This window comes from Chiloscyllium plagiosum, chromosome 7, assembly GCF_004010195.1.
Source record: "Chiloscyllium plagiosum isolate BGI_BamShark_2017 chromosome 7, ASM401019v2, whole genome shotgun sequence".
NCBI lineage: Eukaryota > Metazoa > Chordata > Chondrichthyes > Orectolobiformes > Hemiscylliidae > Chiloscyllium > Chiloscyllium plagiosum.
The window spans coordinates 34,509,414-34,535,009 of NC_057716.1; the positions used below are offsets into that span (position 1 = coordinate 34,509,414).

The 25,596-nt window shown below is 39.1% G+C and overlaps 1 protein-coding gene across 6 annotated transcripts in view; it reads left to right on the forward strand.

Annotated features, from left to right (window-relative positions):
• Positions 1-25,596, forward strand: part of pcnt (pericentrin) — a 312,968-nt gene that overhangs the window by 40,363 nt on the left and 247,009 nt on the right. For 5 of the 6 annotated variants that reach the window (XM_043693410.1, XM_043693412.1, XM_043693413.1 and 2 more), the window contains exons 2-5: positions 4,946-5,098; positions 12,490-12,540; positions 13,420-13,602; positions 24,293-24,442. In XM_043693410.1, the coding sequence (XP_043549345.1) occupies positions 4,946-5,098; positions 12,490-12,540; positions 13,420-13,602; positions 24,293-24,442 (537 nt within the window). The remainder of the gene's footprint in view (positions 1-4,945; positions 5,099-12,489; positions 12,541-13,419; positions 13,603-24,292; positions 24,443-25,596) is intronic. The other variant, XM_043693414.1, reaches the window with a different exon arrangement.

Below are 25,596 nucleotides of genomic sequence, written 5' to 3' on the forward strand. Positions count from 1 at the left end.
CCCTAGCACATTTCCCTTCCTCCCATCTTTATTTTTGTCTTCTGATTGCAAATGGACTGTTGGTGGAAAGGGATTTAGTAACTTTAGAAAAAAAAATGTTGCTGGCTAGGCCAGCATTTGTTGCTTATTCCTTTTGCGAAGGCTGCCATGTTGAACTGCTGCAGTTCATCTGTGGTTGGGATATGGTCAGTGCTGGTAGGAATTGAGATCCAGGATTTTGACCCTAGCAACAGTGAAGGAACAACAAATTATTTCCATGTCAGGATGGTATCTGACTTGGAAAAAAGCTTGCAGGTGGTGCTGTAACCATGCTGCTGCTACCTCCTAGATAGTAGAGATGGTTAGTTTAGAATTTGCTCTCTGTAGCGCCTTGGTAAGTTGCCACACTTCATCTTGTAAATGGTATATGTTGTTGCTGCTATTTGTTGGTGGTCGAGGGAATGCTTGTGTGAGTGGGTTGCAAGTCAAGTAGCTTACTTTGTTTTGGAAGATGCCGAGGTTCTTGATATTATTGGAACTGCACTCTTTAGGCAAGTGTTGAATATTCCTTCATGTTCCTCACTTGTGCACTGTAAGTTTGTGTAACTAAGCTTTTGAAGTCAGGAGATGAAAATTCATTGCAGAATTCCCAGCCAGCTCTTCTAGTGGCGGTGTTTGTTTTATGGCTAGTCTAACTTCTGTTCAACAGTAACCCTTAGAATGTTGATAATGGGGATTTGGTGATGCTAATGCCATTCAATGTCAAAAGGGGACAGTTAGATTCTTTTTGGAGGTAATCATTGCCTGGGATTTTGTGTGATAAGGGAAGGGAATTGGAAATGGTGGTAAAGAAAAATGTTTGCTGTGTTAGTGGGGAAAGTGCAGGAGTGGAACTCACCGATCAGTTGAGTATTTATCAAGTGAGATCATGCTATGACACAAATGAGTGTGGCCTTTTCCATTATAAAATAGTACACTTCATTGTATGCAGAATTTTCCAATGTTATAATGCATGTTAAATAATTTAGATGCAATTAATGTAAATGCAAGGATGTCTTTCCTTAATTTTCCATTTGACAAGGGAAGAAGGTAATCTGCATCTTGCATAAAAATGCTGGGCTAATAGGTGATCTCGTACTCTGGAATCTCTTGGGAAAGTCTTATAGATGTATAATTGAATTTCACATTAAGTTCTGCGACATAATTCAAAAGGGAAAAATTGAACTTGCCTACGAAACTGATGTCATTCATTAGGCATAGATTTGTTAAGGTCAATTGACAAATATTTTATAATTCTCCACAAGTCCATACTCTACTGAGTGTTGAAATTTCTGGAAAAACAGATCTATCCATGATTAACTAAAGAGGTTAAAGATGATAATTAAAAGAAGTTTTTTTTGCAGAGTTGCTAAGAATGAGAATTGGGGATAAAAATCAAAAAGTGCTGCAAAATAACTCAGGCCTGGGAGCATCAGTGAAGAGAAAACCGTTCTTTGTGCAACTGGAACTATTTTTTGAACTGAAGAGAGAAATATGATGGGTTTTATGCTTTTTAAAAAAAAAGGGAGAGTCAGAATGAGGGGGGTGTGGTGGCGGAGAAAAGGGAAGGTATGGATTAGGTTAACGGGTAGGAGAAATTAAAAGACAAAGATGACTAGGACCAAAAGGCAACGAGCGTGATGGCAGTTATGAAGAAACAAAGTTTTAGTTTAGAATAAGTGTTAGAGGTAGAATAAAGGACAGGTTTGACTGAATCAAATAAAGACTTGAATATAAATTATTGACTGGCAGTTCGTAAAAGACAAAAGGTTGAAAATACACCAAAGCATTAACAAAGAGGGAAAAGGAGAATAATTAAACTCATAGAAATATAAAAGATTGTAAGAGGATGTAAAGTATATATTGTTTAACATGTTACAGAAATAAATTTGGGTCTTTGAGGCTGAGGCAGGAGGCATCATCAAGTGGATTAGAAAATGGCAGACTGTCAAATAACTTCTTGTTTTTTAATAAAAGAGTAAACGATTTTGTTCCTATTCTGATCTGGACCCAATGTAGGACGTCCTTTCTCTCTAACACAGCAATTATCTCACTTGCTACAGTCACATCTCCTTTTTCTTCCTTTCTTGAACACCTTGGATTTGGAATTGGTCCTCAAAAGTTGTCAGATTGTTTGTTTTTCAATCATTCTTGTGATGCAGACTTTGCTGGCAAGTGCGACATTTATTGTATAACCAAGCTTGCCCTAGTACTAAGTGGCTTGTTAGGCCATTTCAGAGGGCAATTAAGAATCAGCAACACTGCTGTGAATTTGAAGTCATATGTAGGCCAGATCAGGAAGGTTGGCAGCATCCCTCCACTGAAGAACATTAGTAAATTAGATGAGTTTTTTACAAAAAAAAACTGTGCTAACTTGGTTGCCATGAACCTAGCTTTTTAAATTCCAGATTTTGAAAATTGCATTCTAATTTCACCATCTATCTTAGTGGGATTTGAAGCTTTATCTCTAGAAAATTGGAGTGAATTGTGCATTACTGTCTACTAACATTACTAAGTGCCATCAAGCAAAGGTGTCAGATAAACAGCCAATTAGTTACCTGCTTAATGGATCAAAAATGTTGAGCGTGCAGATCGACTGACATGGAGACTGCCAAAATCACTTGTTTCTAATAATTGATTCAAGAGGCAGTGTCAAAAACACAAATCTTCGTTGTCCAGGTGTCTTGGTAGTCTACTTGACCATGTAACTGATGAGATCAAGACGCACATACAAATGAATAACATCCAAATTGCAATAACTTCAATTTTTGATGCTGTCACTTCAACACTGGATGTATGTCAATAATTACGTCAATGCTCGATGGAACAGTTCGCTGGTTGACTGAGGAATAGAACTTCACAAAATGTGGAAAGATGTTTTGGCATTAAGTCATGGGATGCTATTAATATACAAGCTGCCATCAGATGGTTCAAATAATACATAATGTTCAAATTGCTGGATGAAGAGGAAGATATTGATATGGTGGGTTGATTGTGAAACTGTGTGGAAAATCTGATCCAGAGCAAAGATCCTTACAGTTGTGCCCTAGTCAGTGAGTAAGATAAATTCAATGAATTCCGTGTGGATGTGTTCTTAAATGTTGAGATTGTAGTTCAAGCGATCATTATTGAATTATTTCACTAAATATGTGATAGTTTAATTTGAATTACTGCTTTACTTTCCCACATTTCAAAATACTGTCCAAACCACAGTTTACATTTTATATCCAGAAATGTTCCAAACAATCCAGTCTCATTTTCCTTAGAAACCTCTGAAATTGTTTGAATATGTTTCCTTCTCCTGAAGATAACTGGCATGATATAATTCGACAGATGCTGGCAGCCCATTGATTAAAGTGGCCGTATTCATAGATGAGCCTACACAGTGGGGACCTGCATATTGTTTAACTGCAGGTGGCATTGCAGATGAGCACAAACCTGTGTACACAAATATAAGCTGTACAGCACAAATTCTCTGGAACCTTGGTGATTTTTTGAGTTTACTTTTCTTCTGTCTGCTGGTCTCTATCATTCTGAGACCTGCCAAAAAAAGTCAAGGAGACGCAAGCCAATTTTACTTCCTTCTCTCTTATACCAGCTAAGATTGGATAAATGATGCAAGTGAAGAATTAAATGTAACTGTTCTTTGGTTGGCTTATCCAAGTGTAAAATGCATTTATTCAGAGTATCAAGTTTTTTTTTACATTGCATCTTTCCAACACTCATTAGAACCAACTGTTACATTACATATTAATTGACAGAAGTAAATGCAACATTGGTTCATAGGTATTGAGCAAATTCTATATATTGAATATGAATCAAACTGAATTCCTCCTTTATTCAGTGAGCTTTGGCCATTGTCACTAGAGACAGATTGTATTATATTACTGTTTCTGCTGTTTAATTTTGAGGTGTTTACTCAAAAGAAATATCAATTTAATAAAGGCCAGGAAAGAGACTGCTTCTGGGTTGATCTTTAGTGATTAGATCATCTCTAGTTGTAGGTTGTTCAAGGTTTCTATTCTTATCTCCATCCACCTTCCCAGTTTCTTATGGATTTATTAGTTAGATTACATATTATCATAGAAAATTATATTATAGAATACCTACAGTGTGGAAACAGGCCATTTGGCCCAGCAAGTCCACATTGACCCTCCAAAGAGTATTCCACCCAGACCCATTCCCCTACGCTATTACTCTACATTTACCACTGACTAATACACCTAACCTACACATCCCTGAACTGTGTGTACAATTTAGCATGGCCAATTCACCTAACCTGCACATCTTTGGAGTGTGGGAGGAAACCCACACTGACATGAGAAGAATGTGCAAATTCCAAATTCCACACACAGTCGCCCGAGGCTGGAATCGAATCCGATCCCTGGCACTGTGAGGCAGCACTGCTAACGACTGAGCCACGGCATAGCTTCCCAAAATCTGAATGTATGGATTTATGTGCCAAAGTTGTAATCTGTTATAAGCTGCTTCAAAAGCAAAGGAGGGATGTAGTTGCACAACTAACAAATGCAAGGCTGCTGTTTTGTCAAGAAGGAATTCTCCTCATTTATCTCCTGCTGTAAAAATGATGAACTAAAGTTTGTGAGCAGAATGCATAGTGATATATGTCACCTTGATCCTGCATCTCCATTTGTGTCATTCCTGGTCAAGTCTGTTGCACATATTTATGTGTAAAATTAGAGAAGTGTAAAAATACTGATAATCAGTATTTTTGATGTAGAAGTGCAATTTTGTTTTAATGAGTGAGAGCACAGTTGCCTGTGCCGCTTAGTCCTGCGTCTCAGCGGGATCCAACATCTCTGTGTGTGGCCATTACACCATATCCTGTCAGCATGCTGGTGCTGTGGTTGTGTTACCTGTTCTTTACATACCTTTCTCTTTATCTTTCTTTCTCTTTCCTCTGTAGCTTGCTCACTACCGACAACAAAAAGCAAAAGGCGATTGCTCAGATTCAACAAAAAAGAAGAGGAGGAAGAAGAGCCAGGCTATATGCCAGGATGATCTTCCGTTGGAAGAGCACTCATTAGTTGAACAGGATGGAGCTACTGTCCAACATGAGGTAATGCAGCCCACAACTTTAATTTAAAGATGTAAAGAAGTAAGCCAATTTCAAAATAAATCCAATCATTTGAAAAATGTTGATATTATAAATAGTCCAAAGCTATGCTACAATGTACAGAAAGTATAATAGAAAAACTATGGCATATTCTATAATGTCACGTGTGATGATACTAGAGTAGGTGATAATATATCTGTGAATGCATATCAAGTATTAAAAGCTGCTTCCATTTTCAAAACTGCTATAAGTCAAGGTGTGCAATAAAAAATGATGAACTGAAGAGGTTTACATAGCACTCAGTCCAAGTTGCTAATTAAGATGTTCCTTATGTCCTGCCATGTGTTCAAGCACTGATTCTACAACTAATATTTTTCACTGTCTTCTCTGTTAACATGACACACTCTTTCTCCACCTTCAAGCCTCATACCTGCTATTCTCCTCTGCCTCTCCCCATTCAAAACTGTAAACTGAAGTAAAATTATAGAATTGTATTTTAAAGGTTTTGCTTTATTTCCAGTTAATTAACTTATTGGTTCTGTTTTACTGTTCTCATTAACTGAGACCCTCCAGAGTAAGGATGTTCCTCACTTTTTGACCAAGTAATATTTGGAAAAAAATAATTTCTCCAATTAATGTCACTCTTGGAGAAGTGTACAGCAGGAATTCCTCAAATTCTGTTCAGTTGTTTATAGGTAATTCATACTTTTGTCCTTATCGTTTTATTTTTGCTGTACCTGGCTGAAATTTAGAGTGCAGCAGTGTTATATAAATTGTCTCCATAGCTATAAAGATGCAATTTGCTAGGTGCATTATGTTACTTGTTTAGCTGTGGGGAAGTGAAACATAAGTCATCTTACTTCCTGTTATTTGCCTTACAACAGCATGAGGTCCATGGTGGGACACGCTGTGGAAGACCTAAATTGGCATACTGCAGGAAGAAAATTCCTGTGCTCATAATTTGTCGTTTCCATAATGATTTGAGAGATCCACCCTACTTTAAAACTATGGTTTTTAAAAAGTTGATCCAAATTGGATTTCTACATAAATCAAAGGCAGATCTGATTACTTCACATTCCTGCCTACCTCTAATTAGTTTCATCTCCTTGTTCATTAAGAACCTATCTACTGCCTTAAAAATATTCAAGGCTAGGATGAGAGATTTCAAGACAAGGAGGCATATTTTTATGGTATGAAGAGAGAGATTTTAAAAAAGACATGAAGGGCAAATTCTTAACACAGAGTGCTTCGCATATAGAATGAACTTCTGAGGATGTGGTGGATGCAGGGTCAGTTACCTTTAAAAGTCACTTAGTAGAAAAGATTTGGAACAATATGGGCCAGGAGCAGGCAGGTGGGACTATTTTAGGTTGAGATTATGTTCGGCATGGACTGGTTAGACCGAAGTGTCTGTTTCCATGCTGTATGACTTGATGACTCTGCTTCCACCACCTTGCAAGAAGGCAATTCCAAAGAAACTCAATTAGGCAAATGGGCTTAGTTCAGTTTAGGATGAATTGGACTGAAGGGCCTGTTTCCGTGTTGTATACCTCTATGACTCGTTACTCTCAGATAAACTATCTTTTTCTCTATCTTCAGTTAGCAACCCATTATTTGTAACTGGTGGCCACTAGCTCTAGATTGCCGCCGCTTTATCAAGGCCAGCTAGGAATGTGCAATAAGTGCTGGCCCACAAGTGTAGACTCTACTACAAAAGGAAATATTCTTTCCAAATGCATTCTTTAGTGCATCTAAAACATGACAGCCCAGTAGAGGCACAGAGATCCACCGTAGTGATAAAGGCTCTTCAGCCCATCACACCAGTCAAAAACAACTGTCTAACTATTGTAATTACATTGTCAAACACTATTGTATACTTTGGCATCGCAAGTGCACATCTGAATACTTGTTTAATGTGATAAGGAACTTCTGCTTCTTACCACTCTGACCGGCATTGAGTTCCAGATTCCCACCACACTCTTGAGTGAAAAGGTTTTGCCTGACATATCTTCTAAACCTCTGCCCCTTCTTGAAATCTGTGCCCTCCTCGTCATTGATCCCTCTATCAAAGGGAGAAGTTTCATCCCGCCTAACGTATTTATGTCCCTCATAAGTTTATACATTTCAATCATTATTCCCTCTCAATCTCCTCTGCTCTAAGGAAAACAACCTTAGTCTCTTCAATCTCTTTTCATTACTGAAGTTTCCAGCCCAGACAACATTCTGGTAAACCTCTTCTGCATCCTGTCCAGTGTCATGTGGCTGACTATTCCTAATTCATATGTTTGTATTTATTTATATTACCACCCTACGCATGGAAGAAGAATGCCTCATATTCCACCTTGGGACCCAGCAACCACACGGGATCAATGCGGATTTCAACAATTTCCTCATTTCTCCTCCCCCCACATTATCCTAGTCCCAAGCCTCCAATTCGACACCGTCCTCCTGACCTGTCCATTATCTTTCCCATCTATCCACTGCACCCTCCTTTCCGACCTATTATCTTCTCTCTCACCTTCGTTACCTATGAAGAGCTTATGTCTGAAACGTCAATTCTCTTGCTCCACGGATGCTGCCTGACCTGTTGTGCTTTTCTAGCACCACACTCTCAAAGCAACTTTAGTAGCATAAGATAGACAGCTAAGCAATTCCACAACCAACAGATCAGATCTAACTCTGCAATCCTGCCACATTGAGTTGTGAATGGTGGTGGACAATTATTCAACTCAATGAAGGAAGAGGCTCCACAAATATCCCCATCTCAATGATGGAAGAGCCCAGCGTCTCAGTGCAAAACAGAACACTGAAGCTTTTGCAGCAATGTTCAGCCAGAAATGCCAAGTGGATGATCTAACTCTGCTTCCTCCAGTGGTCTCCAGCATTATAGATCCCAGTCTTCAGCTAACTGATTCACTCCACATGATATTAAGAAACCTTTGGAGACACTGGATACGGCAAAGGCTGCGGGCCCTGACAACATTCCGGAAATAGTACTGAAAACTTTAGCTCCAAAACTTGCTGCTCCCCTTTGCCAAGCTGTCCCAATACAGCTACGACTCTATCTACCTGACAATGTGGAAAATCGCCGACGTATGTCCTATATATAAAAAGCATGACAAATCCAACCAGGCCAAATACTGTGCCATCAGTCTACTCTTGATCATGTGTAAAGTGATGGAAGATGTCAAAAATAGTGCTATCAAGGAGCACCTGCTCATAGAATCTGTATGGGATCACAGAATCCCCGCAGTGTGGAAACAGGCCATTTGGCCCAACAAGTCCACACCGACCCTCCTGAATAATAACCCACCCACACCCATTCCCCTACCCTATTACTCTGCATTTCCTAACACATCTAGCCTGCACATCCCTGAACGCTATGGTCAATTGAGCATGGCCAATTCATCTTTGGACTGTGGGAGGAAACTGGAGTACCCGGAGGAAACCCAACATATTGAGAACCAGGAGTTAGAGTCCTCTGCGTTTGATTGGGGTTTGAGTCCCTGTGAGGAGTAAAGTGAGAAAGGAGTTAAAGTTCCTTAGTGGCGAAATTTGAGGCTTTGCGAGTCTTTATTCTAGGGGAATAGAGTGGCTTGGAGTACAGTACCATATGGTCCGCTGTGAGGGCTTTCTCTTTTGATAAGCGTAATTTCAGTGAGAGGCTGCGAAAAAAACAAGAAACGCTGAAATTAAGATTGTAATACTTAGGTTGAAAAAGGGAAGTTTCAGTGTAAATTGTGCCATGCTGAGAGTGTTTGATATTTAAAAGTTTTGGTTTGTTAAAATACTGGTTCAACAAAAATCCTTTTAAGTAACTGTTTTGTCTTGTTTGAATCAGGATCTCTATTCAATATGTTTTGTGGGCTACATAATAGGGCAGATTTGGTTTTTACATTTGAAATTGTACAACATTATGTCCTTTTCAAAATTATCAAACTTGTAACCTTAAAACAAATTGAGTGCCTTGAGCCCCTGATTTGTTTGAAATTCTACAATGCCTGCTTTTAAAAGAAAACAGTTTGGTCAGTGGTCATGCTTTAGCCAGATGAGAGTATAGTATTAAAATATCTTTGCTGTTGTGTTTGTAATGTAAAGTGTTCACAAAAAAAAGGGCATTTTGAGTTTGATGCTTTCTTATGATTTTAGAGAATATTAGAACTTTGAGGCTGAGCTGTTTCAGTTCTGTTATTTATTATTAAGACTTCATATTGCAAATTCAAAGAATGATTTCTACCAAAATTGCCACAGTAATTCCGACTGTTTTATTTGGGAAGTTCAATTTGGAGAACTGTTTTAAAATATTCAGCATTTGTTTCCCACAAATATTTGAGATTTAAATCTGAACTGAAACTACCTCTTCGATTGTTAAAGCACAGGAAACATATTTTGTTGTTTTCTTGCTGTTCCAGACTTTTGAAATATTTTTCCTGCAGCTTCACATTAGCCAAATCTCAATTTGTTATAGGAAAATAATTTTTGAATAACCTGAATGAGGTACCCTTGGATTTGATTTTAGGACCGTTGATTGTTATTTATAGATGACTGAATTGTTTAGGCAGTACAATTTAGAAGTTTATGGATTACATGAAACTTGATAATGTAACAAATAGTGAACAGAGTAACAGACCTCAAGACTACTGAGAATGTTGAAATAAGCAGAGTCAATTTACTGTTGTGAAGTGTGTGACTGTCTTCATACTGATAGCTGCCTTGGTAAGGTAGGAATTGCAAAGATACTTCCAACAGCGAACATCTTCGCTGGAGTTTCTCCTATCATAGGTAAAGCATGCCTTTGGACCACTGCCCACCCCTCCACAACCTGATCCAACTGATTCAGTCAGCTCCCCAGTCATGAGCATGAGAAATTAAAAAGCCAACAACAGTGAAGAGAAAGATTGTACGATTTTTGTCTTCCCATGGACATTAAACCACATGAGCTTTACCTTGTCTTTCAATCATTTAAGGGATATGAAGGTTTACTGGTCAAGCTAACATCACAACAGCCAGTTGGCTTTGTTACATTTGACAGCAGAACGGGTGCGGACGCAGCAGAAAATGCTGTGTTCACCTAGCCAGCTGCTGCACTACACACTCAGGTGCGCTGGTATCCTCCATCTGAAGCATCTCTGGAAGGATGGATGTCTCGTCAATTTTATTGAAGCTTATAACTGGCTCGTTTCCACTCGACTTGGAGGGGATAGATTGGTCACTAAGGACTGTGGATTTAAGAACTTTACTGGTGAATTTTTTCCTCATGGGAGGATTCTTCAAATTCTATTTACTGTAACGGACTAGTAATTTTTGTTGTTATAATCACTGCATTTTGTGTATCAATATCTTGCTTAAATATTGGCTGTCAGAGTCTTATGAAAGTGGGTAATGCCATTGATTATCGTGAAATAGTAAAGGAGGGAATGAGAATGTGTAACGGGTATGAGCAGGTATGGAAAGAGTTAAGTTTTGAGTTTTGTGAAACAAAAGGTTCAACCAGCATGACTGAGATTAGATAAGAATTTGCAGTGAAGAATGAGGTGCTGGAGGCAAGGGTAGTGGGTTAATGACGTGAAAAAGTATTCATTATTTAAAGCCACTTAACAAAATGAAGAAGCATTCAGTATGTAACATCAGTTAACAAGGTGAAAAGCATTCATTATGTGAAGCCAGTTAACAAGGTTAAGAACATTCATTGTCCAACAGCAAATGGCTTAATCTTTACTATTGACACTCGCTGATTATAACGGTCACCCAATCAATATGTATGTTGTCTTATAGAACATAGAACATAGAAGAATACAAAAACTGTGTCTAAATAATACAAGCAAAATTCAGCACTTCCCTGCTTGCCACAACAGATGTTATTATTAGGTTAGAGGAGGAGGGCGGGTGGGAGGCACTACCCGTGTAGTGCCTCGGGTTCCTGAATGTTCCTCCCTGTAAATGACTATATACTTCATTAAGAAACTGCTGTTTGAGAGAAGACCGAGAACTCGTGTCTCTTTGCACATGGGCGATTGATCTCTCTCCATTTAGGGCTTGGAATAAAGATGAAGGAGGTAAAGCCATATTGTGTCTCTGAATGTTTTGCTTCAACTGAGGGGGGAACAGGACAACAAGGTGAGGTGAGCTTTTCTGTGTGTTTGGTTTAATTAGCAGAAGGGTTTACTGCTGTGTTGCACCATATTCAGTGATGTCACTGAATTCCCCCACTATCAACATCCTGGGGTTATCATTGACCAGAATCTCAACTGAACCATCACCTAAACGCAATGGCTCCAAGTGTAGGTCAGAAGCTAGCAATCCTATGCTGAGTAACTCACCTCCTGACTCGTCAAAGCCTGCCCACCATCAACAAGGCACAGTCAGGAGTGTGATGGAATACTTTCCACTTGCCTGAATGAGTGCAGCCCCAAGAACACTCAAGATGTTTAACACTATCCGAGACAAAGCAGCCGCTTGATTTGCACCACATCCAAACGCATCCACTCCATTCACAACTGACACTCCCTTTCAGCAGTGTCTACTATCTACAAGATGCACTGCAGAAATTTACCAAAGATCCTTGGACAGTACCTTTTAAACCCATGGCCACTTCCATCTAGAAGGACAAGGGCAGCCGATATACACCAGTACCTTCTAGTTCCCCTCGAAGCCACTCACCATCCTGACTTGGAAATATATCGCCATTCGTCAGTGTCCCTGGGTCAAAATCCTGGAATTCCCTCCCTAATGGCATTGTGAGTCAATGTACAGCAGGTGTACTGTAGCAGTTCAAGAAGACAGCTCATCACCACCTTCTGAAGGGTAACTAGGGACAAGCAATAAATACTAGCCAGCCAGCAACGCCCACATCCGATAAAACTTTTTAAAAAGCTCTGATCTCCTTTACAATATATTGTCCTCTGCACTGAATTTCTATTACCAAACTTCCATGTTATCACTTTTTACATGTTGTACTTGGACAGCGTCATTTCCACATTATATGGTCGCCAAATCTGTCTACTTTTATACTGAGTAGTGACTCACAACTAAGTTACACTTGCTAAGTTATCTTCGTCTTACAGTACATAATTATATTTTGGTGGCAGGTGAATGAATGTTGACAGCAGTTAAAAACAGATTTTGGCAAATTACTGATGTCATCTATTGTGAAACAGTTCAATTAGATAGCTTCCTGACCCACACCTTAAAGCTTAAACAAATTATTTAACGATCCAAGATATGAAAATTGGCAAGTTTTTAGTCTCCTATTGAGTGTTAAAACTGTTGTAAATGTTCATTTGAGATCGTGAATTTTAGATCTTCTAAATAGTGAATAAATACCAAATTTTAAATTGTTTACTGAGATTTTCCTGTGTTTTATCTTTTTAAGTGTTTCATCTTTGCTTTCACAGGCTGATGATGAACTGTCAAACACAAGTACGGTAGAGGAGCTCTCAGTTGTGGTGAGATGCTGTTCCAAGTCCCAAACCTTTCTGCTTGAAGTCTGACAGTTTTTAAAGTTGCTTGTTGTTACGCCATTAGATTTAGTTTTGTGCATTGGAGTTTTTGACACTCAGTCCACATTTTTCCTGTGATACTGCTTTACACTTAAGTTGAACACCGCAATATAAAAATACAAATTATTTTTGCATGTAGTGTTTTGCTACAAAGTTTCTTCTTTTGTGCCTAGATTGCATTCTGTGCACTTACATATCCAAAGAGAAATTTATGAATTACAAGTGAGTTCTGATATTTCCTGAGAGTAACCATGTGCCAAAATTATCCAGAAGGCCTGAGAAATGTTTTGCTTTCTTGCACTTTTTCTCATTCACTTTCCTGGGAATTCACACGTTGGCATGACTGCTAACTGTATGTTGTATTTCATGTTCCATTAGCCGTTCACCTCCATTCTACAATCTTCTTTCCTTTGTCTCTAGGTTAAATTACAGTTTACTTATTGAATTATCAAATGACAGTTCTTTATCCGTAAAGTCCAAATGTTGCCATAAATAGAGGAAAAAGACCAACTTGATGTAGTACATAATTTCCAAAATGTGTGATTGATTGTGTTAGCCTGACCGCCTCCTTATCAGATCACTGGTATTTTTAAGTAATATCTAACCTCATTCTAGATAATATTATAATTGCACAATCTGAATCAGTTATTTTCTTTGCCCATTTGTGCCTGTTTTATTAGATTTGTGGGTACATTTTAGAAGTAATGCAATTATTATGGTATGCTAGCTGTGCTTTTATATCTCAACCCTTTTTACTTTCACAGTTGTAAATGTGATTGTTATATTATTCAAAATTAAACTTTTTAATCAAATGATGTTTTATAGGAGGAAGAAGTGAAAAGTGGTATCGAGCATGACCAATCAGAGCTCCATATCTGTCATTTAAGAATAATTGAACTTGAAGAGCAGTTGCGAGTTAAAGAAACGGCTTTAGAACATTTTGTCACTGAGCTAGAGGATCTGCAGGAGCAACTATCTGCCTACCAGGACAATGAGCAAATGCAACAGGTACAGATGCGAAGTACTTGGCACAGTGTTAATACTTCAGTCATTGAATTTAAAGCATTTTGTACTATTTTAAATTCTGTGCTGCAATTAAAATTAACTTCATTTCTACATTCTGATCATGTACTTATGCAGCTGAGAGTCTCATCATCCTCTTTGGTATATCCTGACACTTAACCGTATTAATCATTTTGTAGGGTTTTTGCAGAAGAATTTACTCTTACACAAAACTAAATTTCAGGCTTACTAAGAAAAAGTCTTTTTTATTTTTTTTCAAGTATCAGTTGCTCGCTGGTATTTTTAGATGCTGGTTCATGGCTTGTGAGCAGCGGCAGGTCTTTGTCAACCTTGCTCAAGTAGACTTTTAAGTGTGGGTAGGCTTTTTGCCTGTAGAGGCCATTGCACTTAATTTCTGTTCTCCCATGACATTTATATTCATACATTTTGTACTAGATATATCAGGAGTTCTTCTCTCCCTACAGCCTAACACTGTCAGGTTCAGTGATGCTACCCCAACACACCGAATCTGACCTGTTAGCAGTTATTTACGAGGCTTTGTATTATGCCAGGTGATAAATTTACTTGAGCATTGGGGAATATCTTGTCATATCTGAAACTATTAATGTAAATCATGTCCATTATAGAAAAATTAATGACATTTAGAGTCGTAGAGTTGTACAGCATGGAAACAGACCATTTCGTCCAACTGTCCTCGCTGACCATGTTCCCAAACTAAATGAGTTCCATCTGTCCGCGTTTAGCCCATATCTCTCCAAAGCTCTCCTATTCATGAACTTATCTGAATGTCTTTTATATGTTATAACTGTACTTGAATTCACTACTTTCTCTGGCAGTTTGTTCCATACACGAACCACTCTGTTTTTAAAAAAAAAGTTGCCCTTAAAAAGGGATCAATCCCCAAGACCTGTTGAGTACCATCTTGAATTATAAAGAGGTAGGTGACAATGTTATAGATGCTCTAATTGTATTCTTCCAAAGTTCGTTTGATTTGGAGCCATTCTTTTAGATTGAAAAATCATGCCATTGTCCAGTTAGTTCTTGGTAGCTTAACTCCTTACCTTTCTCTTTGCTCAAACTGTGGTGCCTCTCAAACTATACATGAAACCATTGTCTCTCTCTGATGGGAAGAGATATGTATGTGCATTTGTGGGTGATGGCTTATAGTTCAATGAAAACTGTTGGGAAGTTGCTAGAATCTGTAATTATAAAAAGATTAAAGAACATTAAAGATAAATCATGCCTTACAAATTTTAATTATTTGCATGGTTGGCTAAATAGTGTCCTGGGGAATGTAGATACATATTGTTCATTTTGGACCTCCAAGAGTCACATACAAAGCACAGTTAACTAAAGTGGAAACTCCATGGCAAATTATTGACATGGTTAAGAAATTAAATAGTTGACAGTCAATGGAATGGGAATAATGGGCAAATACTATAAATGCTGGAAATGTGTTGCTGGAAAAGCGCAGCAGGTCAGGCAGCATCCAGGGAACAGGAGAATCGACGTTTCTTTCCAGCAACACATTTCCAGCTCTGATCTCCAGCATCTGCAGACCTCACTTTCTCCTCAAATACTATTAATGGTAGAATGTAACAGTTGGTGACCTGGAACAATTTTTGTTCGGGTCTTAACTGTTCACTATTTATTCATCATTTAATTTGTATAGTAAACCACATACATAGAAGGACACGTATACAAATTTGCCATTGACACTAAAATAGGCAGCATTATAACAGTGTAAAATTAAAGATCTGTGGATAGTTGAAGTAAATGACAAGTCTATGACAAGTAGATTTCAATGCAGATAAATGAGGTCATTCATTTGGACCTAAACATGATAAATTGGGTAAATGCTGAAAAGCTGAAAACAGTGGCTATCTAGAGAGATATTGGAGTCCGGATACATAGATCATGTGATCAGGTACAGAAAGTAGTCGAAAATCTTATATCACGAACAATAAGCACCAAGCACTGAACCCTGTGCATGCCACTAGACACCGGCTACTAGTTACAAACAGCTTTCCACCACCATCTTATGTCTCCTACTACTAAGTCAATTTTGCATCCAACTTGTCAAATTACCCTGGCTCCCACGTGCTTTTGCCACCTTTATCGGTCTCCCATGCAGGACCTTATCAAAGGCTTTGCTGAAATCCATAAAAGCTACATCAACTGTACTACATTCATCCCACGCTTGGTCACCTCTTTGAAAAATTCAACCTGATTTGTTAAGCATGATCTCCCTCTGTTAAGCTGACTATACCTGATCAAACCTTCTCTAAATGGGTGACTAATTCTCTCCTTCAGAATTTTCTCCAGTAGTTTCCCTGATACTGATGTGAGACTCACTAGTCTGTAATTCCCTGGTTAATCTTTATCACCCAACATTACTTATCCACCAGTTCTTTGGCACTTCTCCTATGGCCAGAGAGAAATGGCTTTTGACAGTCAAGAGTGATATCCCATTTGTCTCTGACAAAAGCATAAGGCTTTCCACCCCTTTCTCAACCTGTCTGCATCCTTTGATATAGTTGACCACCCCATTCTCTTCCAATGCTTCTCCACTGTTTTTGCATATAGTCTGAGGCAATCTAGCACCACAGCATCATGGAATATCTGTTTGCCAGCTCGACCAGAATTTATTGTCCAGACGTCAACCACATTGTCACTATCTGTTATGGTGCCCATGTCGTAGAGTCCGAGAGCAAGAAGACAGGCCCTTTAGCCCAACTGGTCCGTGCTGATCAAAATTGGGCTGGCACAGTGGCTTAGTGGTTAGCGCTGCTGCATCACAATGCCAGGGATGGTTCAGTTCTGGCCTCCGGCTGTGGAGTTTGCACATTCTCCGTGTCTGCATGGGTTTCCTCCGGGTGCTCCGGTTTTCTCCTGTAGTCCAGAAATTTGCAGGTTGGGTGGATTGACCATGTTGAATTGCCCATAATGTTCAGGGATGTGTGGGTTCGGTGCATTAGTCAAGGGTAAATGTAGAGTAATAGGGGAATGGGTTTGGGTGGGTTACTCTTCAGAGGATTGGTGTGGACTTGCTGGGCCAAAGGGCTTGTTTCCACATTGTAGGGATTCTGTGATTAAAATGTCAGTCCATTCTAGCCCCATTTCCCTGCACTTGGCCTTCTAAACCTTTCCCATCCATGTATTTGTCCAAATGCCTTTTAAATGTTGTTGATGTACTCACTTCAACCACTTCCGCTTGCATCTCATTCCATGTGCGTATAACCCTCTGTGTAAAAAAAGTTGACCCTCTGATTCCCTTTTATTCTAACTTTAAACCAATGCCCTCTAGTTCTCGATTCCCTGGGAAAAAGACTGAGTGCATTCACCCTATCCATGCCTGTCATTATCTTCTACGCTTCTATAAGAGCCCCCATTCAGTCTCCTATGCTCTAAAGAAAAAAGTCTTAGCTTGTCCAATTTCTCCCTATAACTGAGTCATGCCAACATTCTTGAAAATTTATTCTGCACTCTTTCCAGTTTAATAACATCCTTCCTATAGCAAGGTGACCAAAACCAAACAATACTCCAAGTGCAGCCTCACCAACGTCCTGTATAACTGCAATGTAACTTCCTAAGTTCTATACTCGATGCCCTAACTGATGAAGGCCAGTGTGCACTGCCCTGTCTATCTATGACTCCACTTTCAGAGAACTGAGAACCTGAACTCCAAGATCCCTCTGTTCAGCTACACTACTTATGTACCACAGGGCAAGAGTTATAGCTGGGGGAAAGGCAATTACGATGCGATTAAGCAAGATTTAGGATGCACAGGATGGGGACGGAAACTGCAGGGGAAGAGCACAATTGGAATGTGGAGTTTATTCAAGGAACAGCTACTGCAGATCCTTGATAAGTATGTACCTGTCAGGCAAGGAGGAAGTTGTTGAGCACAGGACCCATGGCTTACTAAAGAAGTTGAATCTCTTATCAAGAGGGAGAAGAAGGCTTATGTTAGGATGAGATATGATAGCTCAGTTAGGGTGGTTGAGAGTTAAAAGTTAGCCAGGAAAGACCGATAAGAGAGAGTGAAAAGGAGCCAGGAGGGGACATGAGAAGTCATTGGTGGATAGGATCAAGGAAAACCCTAAGGCTTTCTATAGCTATATCCGGAACAAAAGAATGACAAGAGCAAGATTAGGGTCAATCAAGCATAGTAGTGGGAAGTTGTTTGTGGAGTCAGAAGAGATGGGGAAGTGCTAAATGAATGCTTTTCATTTGTAATTACACTAGAAAAAGACAATGTTGTCAAGGAGAATACTGAGATACAGGCTGCTAGATTAGATTGGGTTGAGGTTCACAAGGAAGAGGTGTTAGCAATTTTGGAAAGTGTCAAAATAGCGAAGTCCCCTGGGCCAGATGGGATTTAGCCTAGGATTCTCTGGGAAGCCAGAGAGGAGATTGCTGACCATTTAGCTTTGATCTTTGTCATCATTGTCTGCAAGAATAGAGCCAGAAGCCTGGAGGATAGCAAATGTCCCCTTGTTCAAGAAGGGGAGTAGAGATAACCCTGGTAATAATAGATCAGTGAGCCTTACCTCAGTTGTGGGTAAAGTGTTGGAAAGGGTTATAAGAGAGAGGATTTATAATCATCTAGAAAGGAATAAGTTGATTAAGGATAGTCAACATGGTTTTATGAAGGGTAGGACATGCCTCACAAACCATGTTGAGTTCTTTGAGATGGTGACCAAACAGGTAGATGAGGGTAAAGCAATTGATGTGGTGCCTGTGGATTTCAATAAGGCTTTTGAAAAGGTTCTCCATGGTATGCTATTGCGCAAAATACGAAGGCATGTGATTGAGGGTGATTTAGCAGTTTGGATCGGAAATTGTCCAGCTGAAAGAAGACAGAGGGTGGTGGTTGATGGGAAATATTCATCCTGGCGTTCAGTTACTAGTGGTGTACTGCAAGGATCTGTTTTGGGTCCACTGTTGTTTGTCATTTTTATAAATGACCTGGATAAGTGTTTAGAAGGATGGGTTAGTAAATTTGAGGATGACACTAAGGTTGGTGGAGTTGTAGATAATGACAAAGGATGTTGTAGGTTACAGAGGGACATTGATAAGCTCCAGAGCTGGGCTGAAAGGTGGCAGATGAAGTTTAATGCGGAAAAGTGAGAGGTGATTCACTTTGGAAGGAGTAACAGGTATGCAGAGTACTGGGGCTAATAGTAAGATTCTTGGTAGTGTAGATGAGCAGAGAGATTTCGCTGTCCAGCTACCTAGATCCCTGAAAATTGCCAACCAAGTAGAGGGATCGAAGTTCGGAACCATGAGGTCATGCTGCAGCTGTACAAAACTCTAGTCTGATAACTGCGTTGTAGGAGGAATGTGGAAGCTTTGGAAAGCGTTCAGAGGAGATTTACCCTAGGATGTTGCCTGGTATGGAAGGAGGGTCTTATGAGGAAAGGCTGAGGGACTTTAGGCTGTTTTTGTTAGAGAGAGAAGATTGAGAGGTGATTTAATTGAGACATATAAAATAATCAGAGGGTTAGATAGGTTGGACAGTGAGAGTCTTTTTCCTCGGATGGTGATGACTAGCATGAGGGGACGTAGCTTTAAACTGAGAGGTGACAGATACAGGGCAGATGTCAGAGATAGTTTTTTTACTCTGAGTAGTAGGGGCATGGCACACACTGCCTGCAGCAGGAGTAGACTTGCCAACTCTAAGGGCATTTAAATGATCATTGGGTAGGCATATAGATGAGAACGGAATAGTGTAGGTTAGATAGGCTTCAGATTGGTTTCACAGGTCGGCGCAACATTGAGGGCCAAAGGGCCTGTACTGTGCTGCAATGTTCTATGATCCTTAAGGCCCTACCATTCACAATGAAACTCCTACGTTGATTTGACTTGCCTAAATGCAAGACCTCACACATCTATATAAAACTCTATTTGCCATTTCTTGGACCAATGTTCCCAGGATTTTCTCATCTGGTTCTGCATACTAGTTCAGAAGTACTGAAATAGAAGGGAGTAAAAACACCTGTCATCGAGGGTAACTTGGCAAGTTAGATCCAAAATTAGCTTGGTGACAGAAGACACAGGATAGTAGTAGAAGGCTGTTAGTTTGACTGGAGCCCGTTGTCCACTGGGATCAGTGCAGTGCCACTTATTGTTTGTAATATTCATAAAAGATGTAGATGAGAATGTGGAGGAAGTGGTGATAAGTGACTTTGCAGATGACACAAACATCAGCTGGGTGGTTAGCAGTAAGGAGGAAGGTATTAGGTTACAAGAAGATGTAAACAGATCGGTCAGATAGGCACATCAATGACAGAATTTAACTCTGATAAATGTGAGGTGATATACACTGGAAAAAAAGGAGCAAGCCAAGGCAATGCTCAAAGAGTGGCAAGACTGTAAGAAGCTCAGAGAAACAGAGGGTAGTAGATTTGTCACTAAGAGGGTGTGGGTGTCTGGAATGCACTGCCTGAAAGTGGGGAAACATTACAACCTTTCAAAAAGAACTTGATAAGTCCTTGATGTGTCATAACATTCAAGGTTATGGGCCTCGTGTGGGAAAGTGGGGCAAGAGTGGGTAGTAGTATGTTTTTGGCAGTGTAGACTCCTTGGGTCAAAGGACCTCTTCTGATTCTATGATTCTGAGGGATATATTCTGTTGGGATGTGCTGCCATCAGAATCCTGGCGAATAAAATAACGAGGGTTGTGGAGTGGTTTTTAAATTAATTGGGAGGGCAGATGTTTAGAAACATTACCCAGAGTAGCACTGGAGGGATAGAGCAATGTACAAAGCAGCAGTAAATGGGGTCAAAGGGGAAACATTGTTAAAAAAGCAAAACTCATGTCTCTGTACTTGAATGCATGTAATATTTGGAACAAAATATATATATTTGTGCCAATAATTCAGGTCAGCAGTTATGAACGTGTAGCCATTGCTGAGACATGGCTGTAAGGAGATCAAAGCTGGGAATTAAATATGCAGGGGTATTTAAGTTTTCAAAATGACAGGCAGAAAGGAAAGGGTGGTGGGGAGTAATGCTGTTGTTATGGAATGAGATAAGTGCAATAACATAAAATGATCGTGGATCCAAGGGAATGGTAACCATGTGGGTGGAGGAAAGATTTAAAAAAAAAGGAAAGAAGACACTGGTAGCAGTAGTCTATTATAGGCCCCCTAACAGTCGCTATATGGTAGGAAAGAGAATAAATCAGGAGATAATGAGGAACTGTAACAAAGGCAGTACATTAATCATGGATGACTTTAATCTTCTTGCAAATCAAATAGTCATATGGGCAGAAAAGCCTTGAAGAATTCAGATTGCGTATGCGCGACAGTTTCCTAGAATGGAACCAACCAGGGATCCGACTATTTTGAACATGTTGATGTATAGTGAGGCAGCTTTAACAGACAACATGAGTGTACAAAATCCCCAAAGAAACAGTGACCACAACATGGTAGAATTTAACATTCAGTTTGAGTGAGAAGAACTTGGGTCAGAAACAACTCTGCGATTTGAATAAGTGCCTCTTAAATACAAAGGATTGAAGACTCAGCTGGTTGGAGTGGAGTGGGGAAGGAGTTTAACAGCAAAGACGATTGAGGAATAATGGAAGAAATTGAAGTTCATGGCTCACAGCAATGATATATTCCAGTGAAGAAGAATTCTAGGAAGAGTATAAGCCAATAATGGTTTACCAGGAAAGTTAAGGATTGCATCAAATTGAAAGAGGAAACATCAGATTTGGAAGGGTTAGTGGTAAGGTAGAGGATTGGGAGCATCTTAAAAATCAACAAAAGTTGTCCAAGCAAGTCATAAAGGGTGAAAATGAGCTTTTAGGGTAAACTTTAAAGTAATGTTAAGACAGGCAGCAAGGGCTGCTTTAAATACATCAAAATAATGATCGAAGCAAAAGTAGACATATGCCACTTAAAGAACAAGACAGGTAAAATCATAATGGGGAACCAATAAACAGCATAGGGGTTGAATAATTACTTTATATCAGTCCTCTCAGTAGAAAACATGAGATCATTCCAACAGATTGACTTCTCATGTATTAGAGTTAATCTTTCTCTGCACGTTCTCTGTAGCTGTCACATTGTATTCTGCATTCTGTGCTGTCACCTACCATAGGGTACTAGTATGTAAGGTATGATTTGTCTGGTTAGCACACAGTACAAGACTTTTCACTGCATCTCAGTGCATATGACAATGTTAAATGAAATCAAATCAAAATCTTTAAATAATCAAGGGCCTGAAACGAGAGGATGCAAATACAGGAAATTTCAGTAGAGTAAAACTGCTAGGGAAAGTAATAGGGTGAAAGACTTTAACTTCCCTGGATCTGATGGGATGCATCCCAGGATATGAATGTAAGTAGCTACAAAGATATTGGATACACTGGTAGTAATCTTACAGGATCCTGTGTTGGCAGAATATTTAGAAATGCATGCAGTCATTCCTCCATATCTGCAAGGGTTTAATTCCTGAGAACCCCCACAAACAATGAAATTTGCAATTGAGCAGCTCGTTTAAAAATAGGTTAAAAATCACAAATACATGGTTTTTGCCTGCGGATGTTGTGTTTTTTTTTGGCAGGGATAGGTGCATTTGTAGTGTCATGGATTTACTGTAATATGACCAAGCAGAGTCAGCATAGCTTAATGAAGGGGAAGTCATTCCTGACAAACTTTGTAGAATTCTTTGAAAAGGGAACAAGCACGCGAGATTATATTTGGATTTTTGGAAGACATTTGATAAAGTATCGTATATTAAGTTTCTTAATAAAAGTCAATAATGTTGGAGTAATATATTAATATGGAGAGAGGATTGGTGAACTAATAGATGTCAGAGAGGATCTGTGCTGGGGCTATAATTATTTACAATACATATTAATGACTTGTATGAGGTAACTAAATCTACTATAACCAATTTTGTAGATGCCACAAAAATAGATGGGAAAGCAAGTAGTGAGAGTGACAGTCTGCAGAGAGATATAGCAAGTTAAGTGAGTACAAGAAAATGTTGGTAGATGAACTACAAAATGGAAAAATGCTTTGGCAGGATGAATAGAGGAGGTGAAAATTATTTGAATGGAGATAGACTGCAGAAAGGTAGAGAACGGAAGGTTTCATATGTTCATGTTGATGAATCCTAAAAAGTTAGCATCCAAGTTTATCAGAATCGAGAAGGCAAATGGAATATTGGACTTTATTTCGAAGGGAATGGAGTTAAAAGGTTTTGCTAAAACTGCATAAGCCAGATCACATCTTGAATATTGAGAGCCGTTTTGAGCCCCTTGTCTAAGGAAAGATGTACTCGCATTGAAAGAGGTCCAGATCAGGTTCATTGGGCTGATACCAGCTATGGAAAAACTGTCATATGATTTGAAATTGAGTAGGTTGAGCCTGCTCAAATGAGAATTGGAAATTATAATAATGAGATACAAGATTTTTAAGTGTTAAGGACCAGGCTGAACCCCTCAAAACCTTTCAAGAAGGTAGCCCAGACCCTAACTTTGTTAGTTGTTTTAAGCAGGTGTAAAATTCCAGGAGAGAATCATCTGGTCAAACCATTTTTTTTTGAGCAAAACAGAATGTATATACAAGGTTACTGAATAAATCACAAACAACAGAAAACCATACCAAATAATTTAGCCTCTTTGAAAATCTAACAGACTATCCCAACTGAATGATGCTGTTCCAACTGCTTGCAACAATCCCTATAAACACCCCTTGGCACAAAAGGTAAAATCAAACACAAGCTCTTACAGGATAGAAGTCAGAGAGAATACCAGCCTGGACCCGCTTCTTTGGGTCCAGCAGCTTTTCTTCACACTGCTAAAAATCAACAAACCAAACAAAAGCTGAGATGGGAGAACTGACCACACCCCTTTCAATGTATAAGTGTTTTATTTAAAACTTGAAAGCCCTCTGCTTGAGGCAGTCTCTGTTAGCTATTATCAACTTGGTCCTAAAACTCTTCACCTCCAGACTTTTCAGAGTCTGTGTCGTTTACGACCTCCATGGGGGAAAAAAGGCAACTTTGACACATTGGGGACTTAGCAGTGTAAGTGTAGAATGCTCATTTGCTCTTAGGGGGGAGTTGAAAGCCGGAGGGTATAATCTCAGAAGAAGGAATCACACATTTAAGATCAAAATGAGGAAGAATTTCTTTACTGAGGTAGTGAAGCTGTGGAATTATTTTTGTGATTCATGGACAAGGCTGGGTCTTTAAGCACATTCAGAGCTGAGATTGACCTAACTTTTTAATCAGTCAGGGAATTGCAAGTATTGGGGAAAATTCAGGAGTGTGAAGTTGAGAATTATCAGATCAAGCATGATTTTGTTACATAGGAACTGGAGTAAACCGTTCAGTCTCTTGAGCCTGTTCCACCATTCGATGAAATCAAGGCTGATCTGTGGCCTAGCACCATATACCTGTGCTTAACGAAACGTTACTTATCTCAAATTTAAAATTAAGAACTGATTTATCATCCACATTAACCACCCTTTGTGTGTAGAAGTGCTTCATCACATGTCTCCTGAACAGTCTGGCCTGAATTGAATGGCAGAGCAGACACAATGGATCGAATGGTCTACTTATGCTATGTCTTGCAGTCTTAAGCTTACTGCATAAAATATGTATTTATAATGAACTGAAAATAAATACTGTAATTTTGTTCTGGTCTCATCAGGATTTAGAGATGGCTGTACAGAAGAGGAATGATGTTATTAGCCAGCTGACCGATAACCTGCAGCAGGTTATTCAGAACAGAGATGAGGTCCAAAAGGAAGCTCTGGAGTTAACTGATCAGATTCAGTCTTTACAGCACCAATTACAGCAGGTATTACAGCTAGCGATGCCTTTGCTTGCAATTGATTATTGAAGTCAGCTGCCACAACTTTACTACTAATGCCGAATGTTTTTCTCTTTACTAAATTGTGATACATTTTTGCTTTAGATGTCCAAGATTAGCACCAAACATATCTCAAACTTGTTCTTCCAATATTGAAGTACAATTCTACTTGGTGTGAATATTTTGAATGCCTACGTTGATTCTTGTGTTCTGTCTCGGATTTAAGACTAATTTTGGGAACTAAATTTCAGCATGGCTGGTCAATGTTTAGGCATTCGTACCATGATGTATATTCACCATGTGAAGCAATTTGCATGGTACTCACTATATGCAGTAATGTTAATAGTCTGAAAGGATTTTTATAAGTATGCCTTGACGTTGGATTGATTACGGCATGTAATTTGTTTTGTTTTTTTTTAAAACTGTCATTAACAAGATAATTTCCTGAGTAGTAAAAGCATCATGAGCTAGTTCCTGTAGATTCCTGGATCATCTTGAATTTTTTATTTAAAAGAACCAAAGTGATGGCATCGTACAGAGTAAACCATTTTATGTGAATTAAATAATGCAGCTGTCACATTGGTGCAGTAGAAGCTGCATTTTCTTCTCAGATTTATTTTTAAATTGACTGATATTCAGACTGGCAGCTCAGTTTCATACTGAGGTGGAGTCTTCCTTTAAATTGTAACATTAATTGTCTGTTCAGGTGTACATAAAAGATCCCAGTGGCCTACTCAAAGAAAGCTCAAATTGTCTTTGGATAAGGGGGAGCATTTTCAGTTTGGCAACTTTTGACTAGTGGAATGCCACAGGGTTCAGTGGTGGGCCACAATTATTTACAGCACAAATTAATGATTTGGCAGTGTATGTACTACACAAAAATAAGTGGGAAGGCAAGTGGTGAGAATGACACCAAAAGTGTATGGAGGAATATAGACTGGTTAAGTGAGTGGGCAAACCTTTGGCAGTTGGAATATAATGTGGAGGAATTAGAGGTGATGTGCTTTGGCAAGAAGAGCAGAGGAGCTGAATATAATTTAAACTGGTAAAGAATGCAAAAACTAGAGAACAAATGGATTTGGAAGCCACTGTCAGTGAATCAGAAAAAGCTAGCATTGGTGTGGAGTGGGTAATAGGGAAGG